The following is a 14,837-nucleotide window of genomic DNA, read 5'->3' on the forward strand; positions in this document are numbered from 1 at the left end:
ACAAGGGGGCGTTTCAGATGTGGGTCCTAATCGAAAAATGATCCTACAGGGGTCCCCTATAAGTGTGCTAAGTTTCATAATTTCTCCACAAACTGAAATATTCTGCCATATATTTCGACTTAGCCGCTGGACTATACATGAATCGATGTATTGTATTATTTAGGTCGAACGAATATCGGTACTGTATTGGAAAGAAAAGGTAGTTGGGATGCACTCAGCTGATAAATTCCCGTGTTTTATTGACCCAATTGGCTCTGAGGGCATATCCATTTACGGTTTACCCAGTGATGAATATCCGGAGTTAGTCAAGGTAAATGCTAATAATTTAAATTAAATCCTACTTTGGCACTAGGGTCGCCTCAAATGTCCCTGGAAGGACGTTCGGTTTCCCCCGTGATTAATATCAGGGGTCAGTCAAGGTAAATACTTATATTACTAATCCTACTGGATCACTAAACACAGAGCTTCATATGACCCCGCGTAGACCTTCACTAATACTACGTTGCGTTCCATATAACGTATCCATAAGGGGGTCACGGTGGCTAAGCGGGTAAGAAGCTGACTCGCGAGTCTGGAGGTCGGGTGTTCGATTCCTCCAGATTTTCCGACGTGTTCCCCCTTGTCAATGATGCAGGAAAGGGGTGGGGGCTGACAAGGACAGCTGTCTAGTCGTTCAGATGGGGCGAAAAACCGATTAGCTTCTACTGATACCAATCAACATATCCTTAATTCGAAAAGAATAAGCGTACCTTCTTTATGAATAGACAGTTGAAGGGACAGCAGCTAGTTCTTTGATTGTAACCTCTAAGTAATTGCCTACAGCAGAGACGCTGTCCAGAGAGCATCACGACCATATCAGAGGGAGTTGATTTGTATTGTTTTACAAAATGATTTTGTAATCCTACGATCTGATATTACATACTGTATCTGTTGTTTTATTAGATATGTGATATTCCATACTGGGTTTGTTGTTTTATTAAATATGTGATATTCCATACTGGGTTTATTGTTTTATAAGATATGTGATATTCCATACTGGGTTTGTTGTTTTATAAGATATGTTTGCACGCTGGTCCCGTGGTGGATCCCCACAAGAGAGAAGATGTTGATGCCAGCTGGGTGCGAGAGAGAATGATGAAATACATCGCGAAAACGTTTCCATGGTTAAACCCTGTACCTGCTATAGAAGAAACCTGTATTTATACGGTAACAATATTCTAACATTTATCGTCCTGTTAAGACTGTTTACAATGACCCCTAGTAGACTGAGGCCAATTGAATTACGTCACGGGTTCTACCCCGTTGTTGGCCAGGAAGTTGCGCAAGATTGTCCGGCAAGGTTTCCACTTGCAATTGGTGAAGGACGGGGGGGGGGGGGCTTGGCGTTTCCCCGCCTTCTTCATTAGCCCGGTAGGATTTCTAGATTTTGTTTAGATTAAAACAAAATAATCTGTATAATAATTTGGTTATAATTATTTTGCTTTATTTCTGTTTCTAGAATTCGCCAGATACTCATCTTTTCCTTGATCGTCATCCAAAATATGAAAATATTATCATAGCGGCCGGTTTCTCTGGTAAGGTTTTACTGTTATTGTTATTCATACGAGATCCTAAAGGGGTATGGCAGGCATATAAGAAATAGTTTAAAGTGACTATATCATTTCAAGATTAGAACTGTAGTACAACGAGAAGTATATAGCTAACCGGGTGTTGTGTGAACCAAGGCAAGATGGAAATATCCGACTCCTTGTTTTGAGACATTTGAACGGCTACCAGTTGTTTGTAATAATACTTGCAGGAGATCCGCACTACACGCAACAAAATAAAACCGATAAGACAAACTTACTGACAAGACAGGCTATTCGACATTCCAAGAAATACACAACAAATAACAAATCAAGTGAATGAATGGGGGCAATCGAAACCACGCCTCTTGATTCAAGCGGCATGCGTTAACCATTCGGCCATCCATCCCATCCACCCCCACCCCCACCAGTCATGGAAAGACCGGGGGTGTTTCTTAGGAAAGGCCAATTATTAAGATGTTTTACACCGTTATTATAAATGTCCCCGGGTAGTTATTTCAAATTTTTTCACGAAATTTATTTTTCGTTTCTTCCAGGTCATGGATTCAAGCTAGCACCAGTTGTAGGAAAAGTGTTAAGTGATTTGGTTCTGGCAAAAACACCAGCGTTTGATATGGATTGGTTTAAAATATCGAGATTTGATAAAGGAGCTGTGAGCTTTTCGTCCAAGTTATAGATAGAGATATAGAATGATATAATGATTGGACAAGCCAGGTCTAAAAATTCCTGATTTATTGAATAATAATCAATGTGAAAAGATTCAAGAAAGATCAATCTAACGAATTTTGAATAATATGATTATCTTTTGATTTAACGAAAATCGATCAAAGCAAAATCAAAAATTATTTACTGGAGCACATAAAATGATAATACTCAGGGTGTCTTTAAGTAGGCTTAACTATTGAATAATAATAAATATGTCTAACTTATCAACCCTCCACTTGACACAGAACAATTTGAGATCTAAAAAGAGATTTTTGAAATATATTATGCAACTGTGTGTTGAAAAATACCCTGGATTAAACAACAAATTTAATGCTGATATTCAGTCTTTCTTAAAGGCTCAATACCACTCTTGTTGTAACTGAATAATAATATGTCCCAATCTATATTCTGGTCAACAAATTGTACTATTTTACAATATTCCAATTAATTGATGATACAAATTTCATCTTAACACACCTAATTTAAAAAATTGGAAAAATTCAACTAAATGATTTGAAAAGCCTGACATAAAGCTTTTCAAATGTGACTTTATTTAAAAATATTTTTTGAACCCTCTGGACAAGTAAAATAGGATTTAATGGATAATTTACACAACAGGTAGGACACTTACACATCTAGTACTTAGAATAAGACTATATTTTATTTTCTGGAGCTATCAAGCCAGCAAGAGTGTTATTGTCCCTTTAAAGCAAGTTTAACTTGAATAATAAAAATGTCTGTACCTGGTGTCAGTGTTAACTAAGGCATAGTTTCACAACCCTCATCTGACACATAGACACTTTGACGTCTTAGAAGCGACCTTTATTCTAAGTCAATTTTAATTGAAATAGCTTATGCAACTAGTGTGTTGAAAAACACTAGGTACTAAAAAAACTCTTCTGCCATTATCATCCCGGGTTCAATATTTTGATGTAAAAATATTCCACACGAAACCCTCAAATCTTGCGTTTTATACATGGGAAGGCCTCGCATCAACGAGGTTACACTATTTGGTACACTTTTCAGCTAGGTTGACCCCAGACGTGACCTCGCACAATCATATAGAGTGGAGGTCATTGAAAGTATTAAAAACGAAACGAAATTTAGGTGAGATTGTCACAAATAATTAATTTTGTTTGTCACATGATGTTGTTATAAACACATTATAATTATTGATACGATTTTGTTAATATTTTTCGTCTTTAGTTTATTTAATGAATAAAATATATAAAACTATTTTTTGATTTTCATTCATTTATAATGTGGCCTATAATGCTTTGGGTTGCCATGAAACCCGATATTAATATAGTTATAGATCTAAATAGATAGTTTTAAATTAAGAAAGCCATAAGTGAAGCATGATGGCTCAGTGTGTAAGAAGTTGCCTCACTAAACCCATATTCCTGAAGCAATGGCCCGGGAAATCCCTCTCTGGCCATTGCTGGATTGGCTTCTGATACTTGAGCTTTTGAGGGAGTTTGTCTATACTTCCGTTCAATCAAATCTATCCCAAGTACAGCAACATGACAGCCCTTCGTTTAATCTGGGGTCTTCCCTAAAACTTTGGACAGTGATTTAAGGTATTAAAAACGGTGAAATAGTATTGTTTGTCTTCAAACATTACTGTTTACATTGTATCCGTGTTGATAGCCTCGTTTGTCACGCAATTAGTTTTGTTTCTGCATTATTCTGCTATGCACTGGTTAATTGGGAATAATAAAATCGTGATCGAACTATTAACCAGTCATAATTTGGTTCACCCAACGTTTACTTACCCCTACAGTCGGATGTAGGATGGTAATAGTCCGATGCAAGGTAGGGATTCGCGATTTACGAATAAAGAACCAGCACATTATTCGGGATTCGGCAGTAGACCGTTCAACTTTCCATCAGATCCTTTCCTCGCTACCTTCCAAGTAGGTGCCGTCTTCATTAGCCCAGTTCGGAGCAAAACAGTAGGACGTTAAACCTCATTTCATTTCATTTCCAAGTAGGTGTAAATGAACGCTCGGTGTCAAACTAACAAGGAGACAACCGTATGTTAAGTGACTTGGGTGTTGACTTGGCGTGGAACGCGATTTACGAATAAAGAACCAGCCCATTATTCGAGATTCGGCAGCAGACCGTTCAACTTTCCATCAGATCCTTTCCTCGCTACCTTCGACGTAGGTGTAAATGAACATTCGGTGTCTAACTAACAAGGAGACGGCCGTATGTTAAGCGAGTGGGGTGTTGACTGGTTTGTTGGCGTGGAACGGGGCGGTTCTCTTATGCACTCACCTGTGTTATTGTCGAATCCCGAATAACGTGCCAATTTCACGTTTGCCTACGCATGTCAGTTATGTGGTTTGGAGAAACATGGGTCAGCCGGGGATATATATCAGACAATATATATTGTACATTTACGGTCGGGTCGTTACTTGTAGCGCTTGCGACGACAGACGACAATAACCTCAAAACATTAAAGTGTATTTTTGTGGAGTATATGAATAAATGAAATGAAATGGGGTTTAACGTCCTACTGTTCTGCATCGAACTGGGCTAATGAAGACTGGCATACGCCATACAGTGTTCTATGAGGGAAATTTTGCCCGGACAGCGGCACAACGGTCTACTCCTATATCAAATTCAAATTTAACTGTCAAGGGATCTTTTACGTGTACGCCAATGTGTACTCGGGGCCTCGGTTTTTCGTCCCATCCGAACGATTAGACAGTTGTCCTTGTCAGGCCCTCCGTCCTGGATCCTCCATCACTAACAAGGGGGAACCACGCCGGAAAATCTGGATGAACTTTCTGGGCCAATACAGGGATCGAAGAGTATATAAATAAACATGGGGGCTATGTATTACTTGATGGGATATGACACGTGTATAGGATAAATTTAGATTAATAAGAATTAACGTTAGTAATGTCACAATGACTTCAAGGTCATCCCGCCTTGTGTATATGGAGTCTTTAACATTGTGAAAGGCGACGTTATTGGTGGCCGAGATGGAACACCATAGGAGATAAATAAATAGCTGACTAATATATATGCGAGCTGAATCGACGGTCTATTTTAGATCGAGGTATTATCAAGGCAAGGGGTGAATATTAAGAGATGTGAAAATGTCTAAAGAAGATATTATATATGATGTTATTGTAGTAGGGGCTGGTATAGAAGGGTCATCTACAGCATATCAACTAGCTAAACGAGGTCAATCAACACTTCTACTAGAACAGGTCAGCTTAAAATATATATGACCTCATTTACATTGCACTTTTACAAAATACAATGTTGTATGAATGAGAGAGAGAGAGAAAGAGAGAGAGAGAGAGAGAGAGAGAGAGATGGGGTTTAACGTCCACTCGACACAAAGTAGGTCATTTCGGGACTAACATATGGTTTAATTTTATTTCAATAATTCGCTTGCGCGTAGGGGTCTAGCAGTGGGAGGAAACCGGAGGACCCGGAGAAAACCCACGAGGTTGGACAGGCGACCCTACTCCTTGTCGCGTACAACCGGGGATTCGAAACCACGCCGGTCGACTCAATGCCAGACTTTATGATACAGAGCGCGCACGCTTACCATTCAGCCTCCCCCCCCCCCCCTCCCGCGACATTAGCCTGCCAAGCCTATACGTAAATTCGGCGCTGTGCTTGATTTCTAACGATGTCTTGCGTAAACATTTGGTGGTAATATAACAGCATATTCAATATGTAGCGTAATTTTTTAACAAAATTCTGACAAATCAAGCGCTTTTTATGCATTTCGACACAGCCCCGATCTAACCATTGTCCAAATTTCCAATCGAAGTCTGTATGTTGATATTATTTTCAGTTTCCCCTACCTCATAGTCGAGGCAGTTCACATGGACAGAGTCGTATAACAAGACGAGCCTATCCCCAGGCCATATATTCTGCTATGATGAAGGATAGTTTTGAAGGGTGGAGAATTCTACAGGAGGAATGCGGTGAAAAGATATACAAGTAAGCCTGTAATTTTCGACCGACCAAGAATGAATGACAGCAATTGAATCCCAACTGTCAAGGGTTCTTTTACGTGCACGTCAACGTGTACAAGGGACCACGGTTGTTCGTCTCAACCGAACGACTAGCGCTGTTCCTTGCCAGTCACGCCGTCCTGCACTATTGAGAAGGAGAGACCACGCTAGAAAATCCTGCGAAACCTCCCAGACTAACACCGGGCTCGAAGCCTTTACACGCTGGTTAGCGAGTCAATGCCTCATTATAAGGACAGACCAAGAACGACAGTGTCCATGTCAGTGGTGCAGGACAGGGGGCCTGGCAAGGACAGCTGTCTAGTCGCTCGGATGGGACGAAAAACCGAGGTCCCGTGTACACATTGGCGTGCAGGTAAAAGATCACTTGGCAGTTGTAATTCGACTTACAGTTAGGCCGTAGGGGTATTGTTCGGGCAAATTCCCCTCGTAGCATACAGTCTGGCGTATATACTTCTTCATTAGCCCAGTCGGAGCAGAACAGTAGGACGTTATCTATTTCATTTCCAAGAAAGACGTAAACCCCACAGGACACCATTGTAAGGAATATGATTTCTGGTGATTACCGTTTAGTATTGAGCAACACTTTGTTTAGTCTTTATTAGAGAATGATAAAGACTAACGAATCCCAGTCGAAACATTTCTGAACGTGTGTCGGAGATCTTGCGTCCATGCATGAAACTGGTCCAGAACACGAAGTTTCGTTACGGTCAGTTTGTAATCTGTGGAGCTCTCTATGTATCTCCACGATCCATTCTATTCATGGCTAATGTTTAATATGTTTCAGTAATTCTGAACTCTCTATAAATTCCCACAATCCGTTCTGGTTATAGTTGATTTTTTATTTGTTTCAGTAATTGTGGAACTCTCTATATATCCCCACCATCCGTTCTGGCCCCAATAGAAACGGGGTTAAAGGTCAACAAAGCTCCATACAGATCACTAACATTACCAGAGCTAAAATCCGAATTCCCCACTTTTACACTACCGGATGATTATGTGGGTATTTACGACTACCAAGGTGGAATACTCTACGCTGATAAATCACTAAGAGCTTTTCAGGTAAATCTGTGTGAGACGGAGCATGTGTGGGTCGGATGAGATCGGAGGGAATCGGGAGAACCTGTGGAAAATCCACGAGATTATATAATCGACCATACGCAAGGCAAGGGTTCAAACCACGACAATTCAACCCGGTAAAAACTTGATTCCCTGGTGTCTTAAGCCGTGGGATAAGCAAAAAGCTGGAGAAGACCCACGAGAACAGATAACGCACTCGAATCCATAACAAACCCTATGCGCGTGCACGTGTAGATCACTTGGCAAGCGAGAATAAGGAATAATGCATAAGCTGCGTAGCCATTTTGTTAAAAATTTAAAATTTATTACACAAATTCCCCAGTAGACTACCAGTAGTAGCACGTACGGCGGGTTGAGAGCTAGGCTCGAGATAGGCTATATTATTGGGTATAATTTACGAACCCTTGAGACGCAATACCTACAGAATTTAGTAACCCATTACCCCTTTGAAGAATAATATAAAAGTATTTTGTATTTCAACAAGCCTTATATACGGTATAGTCTGTTTGTATATTTTCTGATTCAGGAACAATTTAAGAAATATGGTGGAACTTTACGTGATGGTGAACGGGTTGATGACGTGATGCCAGGAGATATAGTTACCTTGACAACCACGACCGGAAATCAGTATAGAGGAAGAAATATTGTTCTAGCTCTAGGTCCATACACCAATAATTTACTGGCTAAAACTGGACTTCAATTACCTCTAAAGGTCAGGACAATTTTGAAGGACTCGGTGGCAACTGGGGCTCATTTTTGCATTTTAGCATACCATTAGCAGGACCGATACCTCTCTCAGATGAGACGCTGGTGGTCGGTATTCCCCAGAATACGCGATCTAAATGAAATGAAATGAAATGGGGTTTAACGTCCTACTGTTCTGCTCCTATACTGGGCTAATGAAGACGGGCATACGCCATACAGTGTGCTATAAGGGAAATTTTGCCCGGGCAGCGGCACTATCGCCTACTCTTATATCGAATTCCAACTGCCAAGGGATCTTTTACGTGCATTCCAATGTATACACGGGACCTCGGTTTTTCGTCTCATCCGAAGGACTAGACAGCTGTCCTTGTCAGGCCCTCCGTCCTGTCTACGCGATGGAAGAGGACGTTAAGCACTAAGACAAACAACAACGGTAGTAACTTTGACAGTCAACGATACCAAACACACATGGCAAAAGCAGAACAAACTTGGTTATTTTGGCAAACTGTCTCGAGTTTGCTTTCCTTTTGACTTGATGATGCATCAGGGGTGTGGTTACCACTAGTCAGTGTCTGGCAAGGGACGACCATTAGTCTTTCGGATGGACGAAAACGATTTCCCGTGTGCACGTAAGCGAACTCTGGTGAATTAGCAGTTAGAATTCGAAGAGTGGGTCTTGGTGCCGCCGTCCGGGCAAAATTTCGCTCAGAGCACAGCACGGCTTGAGGCCGTCTTCATTAGCCCAGTCGGAGCAGAACAGTAGGACTTAAATCATCATCTTAATTATAATGTCTTAGGATTACGTGTTCTTGCTTTTTAAGGTTCTAAGAGTTATGGTGCTGTACTGGAAAGAGAAGGTATCTGGGATGCACTCATCTGATAAATTCCCGTGTTTTCTAGATACAGTAGGATCTCATGATATGACAGTGTACTCTACGCCCAGTGATGAATATCAGGGTTTAGTAAAGGTAACGTGAAGTACCTTATTTGAATATTTGTTCAGTTCTTCACTCCCACCATGCCCGAAACCCAATAATAATGAATTAGTATCCTATATCCTATACCGTTGACAGCAAGAAAGCAAACATCTATTTCATTTCATTGTCTTCTAGTTTAGTGATGTGGTGACCTTGGGATTTTTCACTTGAGATGTTAGCTCTACTACAAAATAATAGACCCACAAGCAGTGGCGGCGCCAGCCGTCGGTGATTGGAGGGGCAAAGCTGGGACAAAGTCCAAGGTTAAGGGGGCAAAGGCACGAGCTTTAACTAGGGGTAGGGGGCCTCCCCCAGAAAATTGTGAAAAACATGTTGCCCGAAATGCAGCCTGGCAGTATTTCAGGCACTGATCGATGGGGTAAAGTGTCAAACGAACGGACTTGCGAATCACGACGAAGCCCACTCAAGAGCGTCAAAGTAGGGGTCCTCCCCCAGAAAATTTTGAAAAATAGACTGCCGGAAATGCTGTCTTACAGTATTCTGTCAGGCACCGATCGTCGAGATAAATAGATCTGACCAGATACCGTCCGTCGCCTGATCACTAGTTTATCCGACTAGATAACAAAATGTCAAACGAACGGACTTGCGAACCTCAACGAATTCCCCTTGTGAGCGCCAAAGTAGCTAGTCCATTGGGGACCTCGCCAAGAAAATTTTGAAAAATAGACTGTCGGAAATGCTCTACAACATGCAAGTTTATGGCTGAGTGGGGATGTGGGATTTATTCACCGTAGAAGGTATTGATTACCGAAACGTATCACAAATACTTTTTTTATTTTCTAAAATTATTGGGGGGGGGGGGCAAACAGAGGGCAGACCAGATTAATGGGAAGGCAAATGCCCCCCCCCCCTTGCCTCCCCCCCCCCTTGCCTCCCCCCCCCTGGCGCCGCCACTGCCGGGCCTCAAGCTTCCTTTGACACTGACTTAAATTGTGTGTGTACGTCGGGCGAGGGGGTGTCAAGTGCTCCAAAACGTACTGTAAATCACGTGATATGGTATGGTATGTTATCAATTCAGGTTAGAGTTTGACCCCAGATTAGTACGGGGGGTTGGATGGCCGAATGGGTAGCACGTGCGCGCTGTATCATAGGGCCTGCCATTGAGTCAACTGGCGTGGTTTCGAATCCCCTGTTGTACGTGACAAGGAGTATGGTTGCCTGTCCAACCTCGTGGGTTTTCTCCGGGTCCTCCGGTTTCCTCCCACTGCTAAAGACCCCAACGTACAATCGAATTATTGAAATAAAATTAAACCGTATGCTGGTCCCGAAATGACGTAGTCTGTGTCGAGTGGACGTTAAACCCCATTTCTCTCTCTCTCTCTCTCTCTTTCTCTCCAGATTCGTATATAACAAGGTGACAGGTAACCTTATGGGATTTTTATTCGAACACATCGGTCTCCTCTCTCTCTCTCTCTCTCTCTTCCATAATTGACCTTACATTTACGCAACACTGGTCTGTCCGGGCAAAATTTCCCTCATAGCACACTGTATGGCGTATGCCCGTCTTCATTAGCCCAGGTTAGGAGCAGAACAGTAGGACGTTAAACTCCATTTCATTTTCATTTTTTTTCATTTGCAACACTGGTCTAGTTTCTATCAATGACTTGGATTTCACCAACAATTTTAATGACATCGTTTTCTGGAAATGGAAATTTTAATACATTTGAGTTGATCAATGCGCTTAAAGGGACAATAACACTCTTGCTGGCTTGACAGCTCCAGAAAATAAAAAATAGCTTTATTCTAGGTACTAGATGTGTTAGTGTCCTACCTGTTGTGTAAATTGTCCATTAAATCCTATTTTACTTGTCCAGAGGGTTCAAAATTATTTTTAAATCAAAGTCACATTTGAAAAGCTTTACGTCAGGCTTTTCAAATCATTTAGTTGAATTTTTCCAATTTTTTAAAGGTGTGTTAAGATGAAATTTGTATCATCAATTAATTGGAATATTGTAAAATAGTACAATTTGTTGACCAGAATAAAGATTGGGACATATTATTCAGTTACAACAAGAGGCTCAATAATAAATATAATTGGGATCTGTATTATGAAATGTTCTACTCATGTGTTAAAGCGGAAATTGCAAATTTTTAAGTTATATTTGTAAAATTTATTAAAATAAAGCCTGAAAATAGATGGTATCCATAAAAAGTCCTACCTTGTTAAAGAATAATCCTATTAATCCTATAATTCACTATTGCCAGCTGAGAAATTGGCAAAAATATCATTTTCCTCTTCATTTTCAAACGTTTGAAAAAAGCTACTCCATGGTGGAGAATAGATAACAAGGGAGGTAATTGGGAGGTAATTGTGTTATTATTTCCTGAGTAAATGAGTTTTAAGTGTGAGAATGACACCTATGATCGTATAATTGTGAGTTGACAACCTATTGAGCAAAATACATAGAAATAATTACGTTTTGACTTTCTTAGAAAATTTGCAATTTCCGCTTTAACGGTTTGTTTTGTTAGGTTTGTTTAACAATGGGTCCCGTGGTAGATCCCTACATTAGAGATGGTGTTGACGTCAGCTGGGTGCGAGAAAGAATGATGAAATACGTCACGAATAGATTACCATGGTTACATCCTGTGCCGGCGATAGAAGAGCCTTGTGTTAAAACGGTAATATTAATTCATATTGTTTATAAAGACCACGTGTAGATAGAGACCAATTTGAATTAGCAGTGAAGTTCAAATTTCTATTTTCGCTCAAATCTACCTATAACACAAGAATGTGGCAAAATAATCTTTATATTAATTCAATATAATACTTTGCTTATCTGTTTCTAGAATTCTCCAGATGGGCATCTTTTTCTTGATCGTCATCCAAAATATGAAAATATCATCATAGCGGCCGGTTTCTCTGGTAAGATTTTATTGTTATTACTTACATAAGGAAGGGAATACCGTACGATATTCAATATAAGTTACTTTATTGTCATACGTATACATAAGGAAGAGAATACCGTACGATATTCAACATAAGTTACGATACAGGGATGATGCCAGAGATAAATTGGGCCTTAGATGTTATATAAACTATTAAATAGACCATTATCAACTCTCAATGTCATCTGATGGGTCCGATTTTCCACAGATTTGTATCCGATGTACGTTTCAACGGCCGTTGATGATTAACGTAAAAGATCCGTTGGCAGTTAAAATTTACATAATAGCACACTGTATGGCGTATGTCCGTCTTCATTAGTCTCGAATCTGAGCAGATCTGTACGACGTTAAACCCCATTTAATTTCATTTTAATCACTATATTATATACACACGGTGGTTCGACAAGGTTTCAAACGGCGGGTTGGATGGCCGAATGTTTAGCGCTGTATCATAAGGTCTGTCACTGACTCAACTGGCGTGGTTTCGTTTTCCCTTTTGTACGTGACAAGGAGTAAGGTCGCCTCTCTCTCTCTCTCTCTCTCTCTCTCTCCCATCCATCAATAACGCATAATAATTAGATGATTTCGTTTAAAATAAACGATGTTACAGTAAAATCACAACTTGATTAAAATAATCTTTCGTTTCTTCCAGGTCATGGGTTCAAGCTAGCACCTGTAGTAGGGACGATTTTAAGTGATTTGGTCCTGGGAAAAACACCAGAGTTTGATATGAATTATTTTAAGATTTCTCGATTTGATAAAGGAGTTGTGACAAATTATAGGAGCAAATTATAGTTAGGATCATATTTTCATTTACACGTTTAAAACGCCCGAGTTGTTAATGCCCCAGTCAGACCGGGGTGGCGTCCTTATTACTGCGCTGTTGTGATCGTACGCAATCTGCTTTAAATACAGATCTATATTTCGTTTCGTTTTTTTATACTTTCGATGGCCTACACAACATGAAGATCTGACAAGTTATAGCGATAGGTCACGTCAGGGGTCAAGAGACCGACTTATGACCCTATGTCGTCAGACATTTGATTAACCAATCAGCATTGATGTTACTGGTTGATTACCCACAGTTCCGTGAAAAACACGCCTAAAGCTCGCCGTAACAGACCGTTTCATTGGCTTATCCCTGACACCATTCAGAACACGAGTTAAATAACAACTCTTCCAGATCCAAGTGTAGTAAAGACAAGTAAAACGAAATTTTGATCTATAAAAACGAAACGAAATAGGATCTGTGTTTTAACCAGATTGGATCGTACGGCGACCAGGAAATGCACGCCAGTAAACGTGAACACAACGCGAGAAAATGTCCAAAAATTTTACAAACTTGAAAAAAGTCGCGCTCTTACAGCTTTCCAGATTAGATCGCAGAACCTTGGCGTTTGTTTTGAACATGCTCAAAACAAACGACGTGACTCTGCGATCATTGGCGACCATGGAGACCACAGCACAATATCCGGCGTTTCCACCACGCTTTTACCACGCTTATGACGACCTTGACGCGCACTGAGACAATTTTCCGTTGCCTTAGCAGCGCTGTACGGACGCCACCATGGTCTGACGAGGGTAGAAGACTCTGTCTTTACGGCAAAACTTACAGAGACTTTATTGAGACTATACTTCCGGGTCTTCTGTTACTATAAATATATCAGATTAATATACCGAATTTACCAAATCGATCAAAGAACTAATTATATCTATCAGCTGTATTTCTATGAATTATCATTGTGATCATACATACTAAACTTAGGCTGTCTGTCTACAGTTAGCTCCGCTTGAGAACAAACACTAAAGTAATTGGTCGACATTTTGAGTCCTAATTCGACGATTTTAATCGAAAACACTACATATATTTTTTTTTATTCCGCTTCCATTTAATGAAATTGAGTAGGTTTATTTAGCCTTTGTGTATAAGACAGATGTGAAACGGAGTAGCATCTCATAATAAAACAATACTAATTTTTGGATATGGCGGCCATTTAGGACAGGGATCTATTATCGAAGTATGAAGTAGACGGACCTCTGTGTACAGAATGTGTGATCATATAGTTGATTTATTTCTTCCCTTTACTGATCAATAAAAATAAAATAATATGGTTTGGGTTTTCTAGTATACCGTGTGGCCCAGACAAAACGAGTACACTACTTTCAAATGGAATAATTAAAAAAGCGTTGTACCAATATTAGTAATAGAGAGAGAGAGAGGGGGGGGGGTAACGTTCACACGACACAAACTAGGTCATTTCGGGACTAACACATGGTTCAATTTTATTTGAATAATTCGCTTGCGCGGAGGGGTCTATAGCAGTGGGAGCAAACCGGAGGACTCAGAGAAAACCCGCGAGATTGGACAGGCGACCCTACTCCTTGTCACGTACAACCAGGAAATCGAAACCATAGTCTCCCGCACATTCTAGTTTGTGAGTTTCTGTGTTTTGGCAGTCATCTCGTCGAATTTCAGCAAATACATGCCAAATTGACACTATATAGAGACCATGTATTATTCAAAATTATCAATGTCCGAAGGACGTGTACCTTGAAAATGTCCTTAAAATAGGCTCGCACATCACACTCAATATGTCCCCGCTTTGCCCGTCAGCGTTCTTTCCACCCAGAAATCCAGTGTCTTATTTCAGGGGCGGATCTAGGAATTTTGAAAAGGGGGGGGGGGGGGCGCCGCAAAATGAGGGCACTGACCGCGGAGACGCGGCACGCCGCTGAGAGGGGGGGGGGGGTCCCCCAAGAAAATTATCCGTCATTTCCTGCATCTGTAGCCATTCCAAGAGCTATATTTGTCTGATATTTTCGTCTAAGTAAACGTTCGGAAATGGTTGAAAAAGAGCCATAAAATCGAG

General features: G+C 40.6%; 2 protein-coding genes across 2 annotated transcripts; both read left to right on the forward strand.

Moving 5' to 3' along the window:
* Nucleotides 1-17: 17 nt before the first annotated feature.
* LOC126824940 (peroxisomal sarcosine oxidase) lies at nt 18-3,527 on the forward strand. Its single transcript, XM_056101683.1, has 5 exons — nt 18-23; nt 164-310; nt 1,057-1,206; nt 1,499-1,574; nt 2,123-3,527. Exons 1-5 carry the CDS (start codon nt 18-20, stop codon nt 2,260-2,262), a joined length of 519 nt encoding a protein of 172 aa, XP_055957658.1. The 3' UTR covers nt 2,263-3,527.
* A 1,798-nt stretch (nt 3,528-5,325) lies between these two features.
* Nucleotides 5,326-14,083, forward strand: LOC126824939 (peroxisomal sarcosine oxidase). Its single transcript, XM_050554393.2, has 8 exons — nt 5,326-5,515; nt 6,115-6,263; nt 7,150-7,357; nt 7,902-8,087; nt 8,902-9,048; nt 11,551-11,700; nt 11,869-11,944; nt 12,620-14,083. The coding sequence occupies exons 1-8, from the start codon at nt 5,402-5,404 to the stop codon at nt 12,760-12,762; spliced, it is 1,173 nt and encodes a 390-aa protein (XP_050410350.1). The 5' UTR covers nt 5,326-5,401; the 3' UTR covers nt 12,763-14,083.
* Nucleotides 14,084-14,837: the final 754 nt, after the last annotated feature.

The sequence above is a fragment of the Patella vulgata genome, chromosome 6 (assembly GCF_932274485.2).
Source record: "Patella vulgata chromosome 6, xgPatVulg1.2, whole genome shotgun sequence".
Taxonomy (NCBI): domain Eukaryota; kingdom Metazoa; phylum Mollusca; class Gastropoda; family Patellidae; genus Patella; species Patella vulgata.

Excerpts from the sequence above, each read along its gene's own strand:
- LOC126824939 (XM_050554393.2), top strand. The coding sequence starts at position 5,402 with ATGTCTAAAGAAGATATTATATATGATGTTATTGTAGTAGGGGCTGGT. Across the intron at positions 7,358-7,901 it reads AATCACTAAGAGCTTTTCAG|GAACAATTTAAGAAATATGG; the intron begins GTAAATCTGTGT and ends TTTCTGATTCAG. Across the intron at positions 11,701-11,868 it reads AAGAGCCTTGTGTTAAAACG|AATTCTCCAGATGGGCATCT; the intron begins GTAATATTAATT and ends ATCTGTTTCTAG.
- LOC126824940 (XM_056101683.1), top strand. Across the intron at positions 1,207-1,498 it reads AAGAAACCTGTATTTATACG|AATTCGCCAGATACTCATCT; the intron begins GTAACAATATTC and ends TTCTGTTTCTAG. Across the intron at positions 1,575-2,122 it reads CATAGCGGCCGGTTTCTCTG|GTCATGGATTCAAGCTAGCA; the intron begins GTAAGGTTTTAC and ends CGTTTCTTCCAG.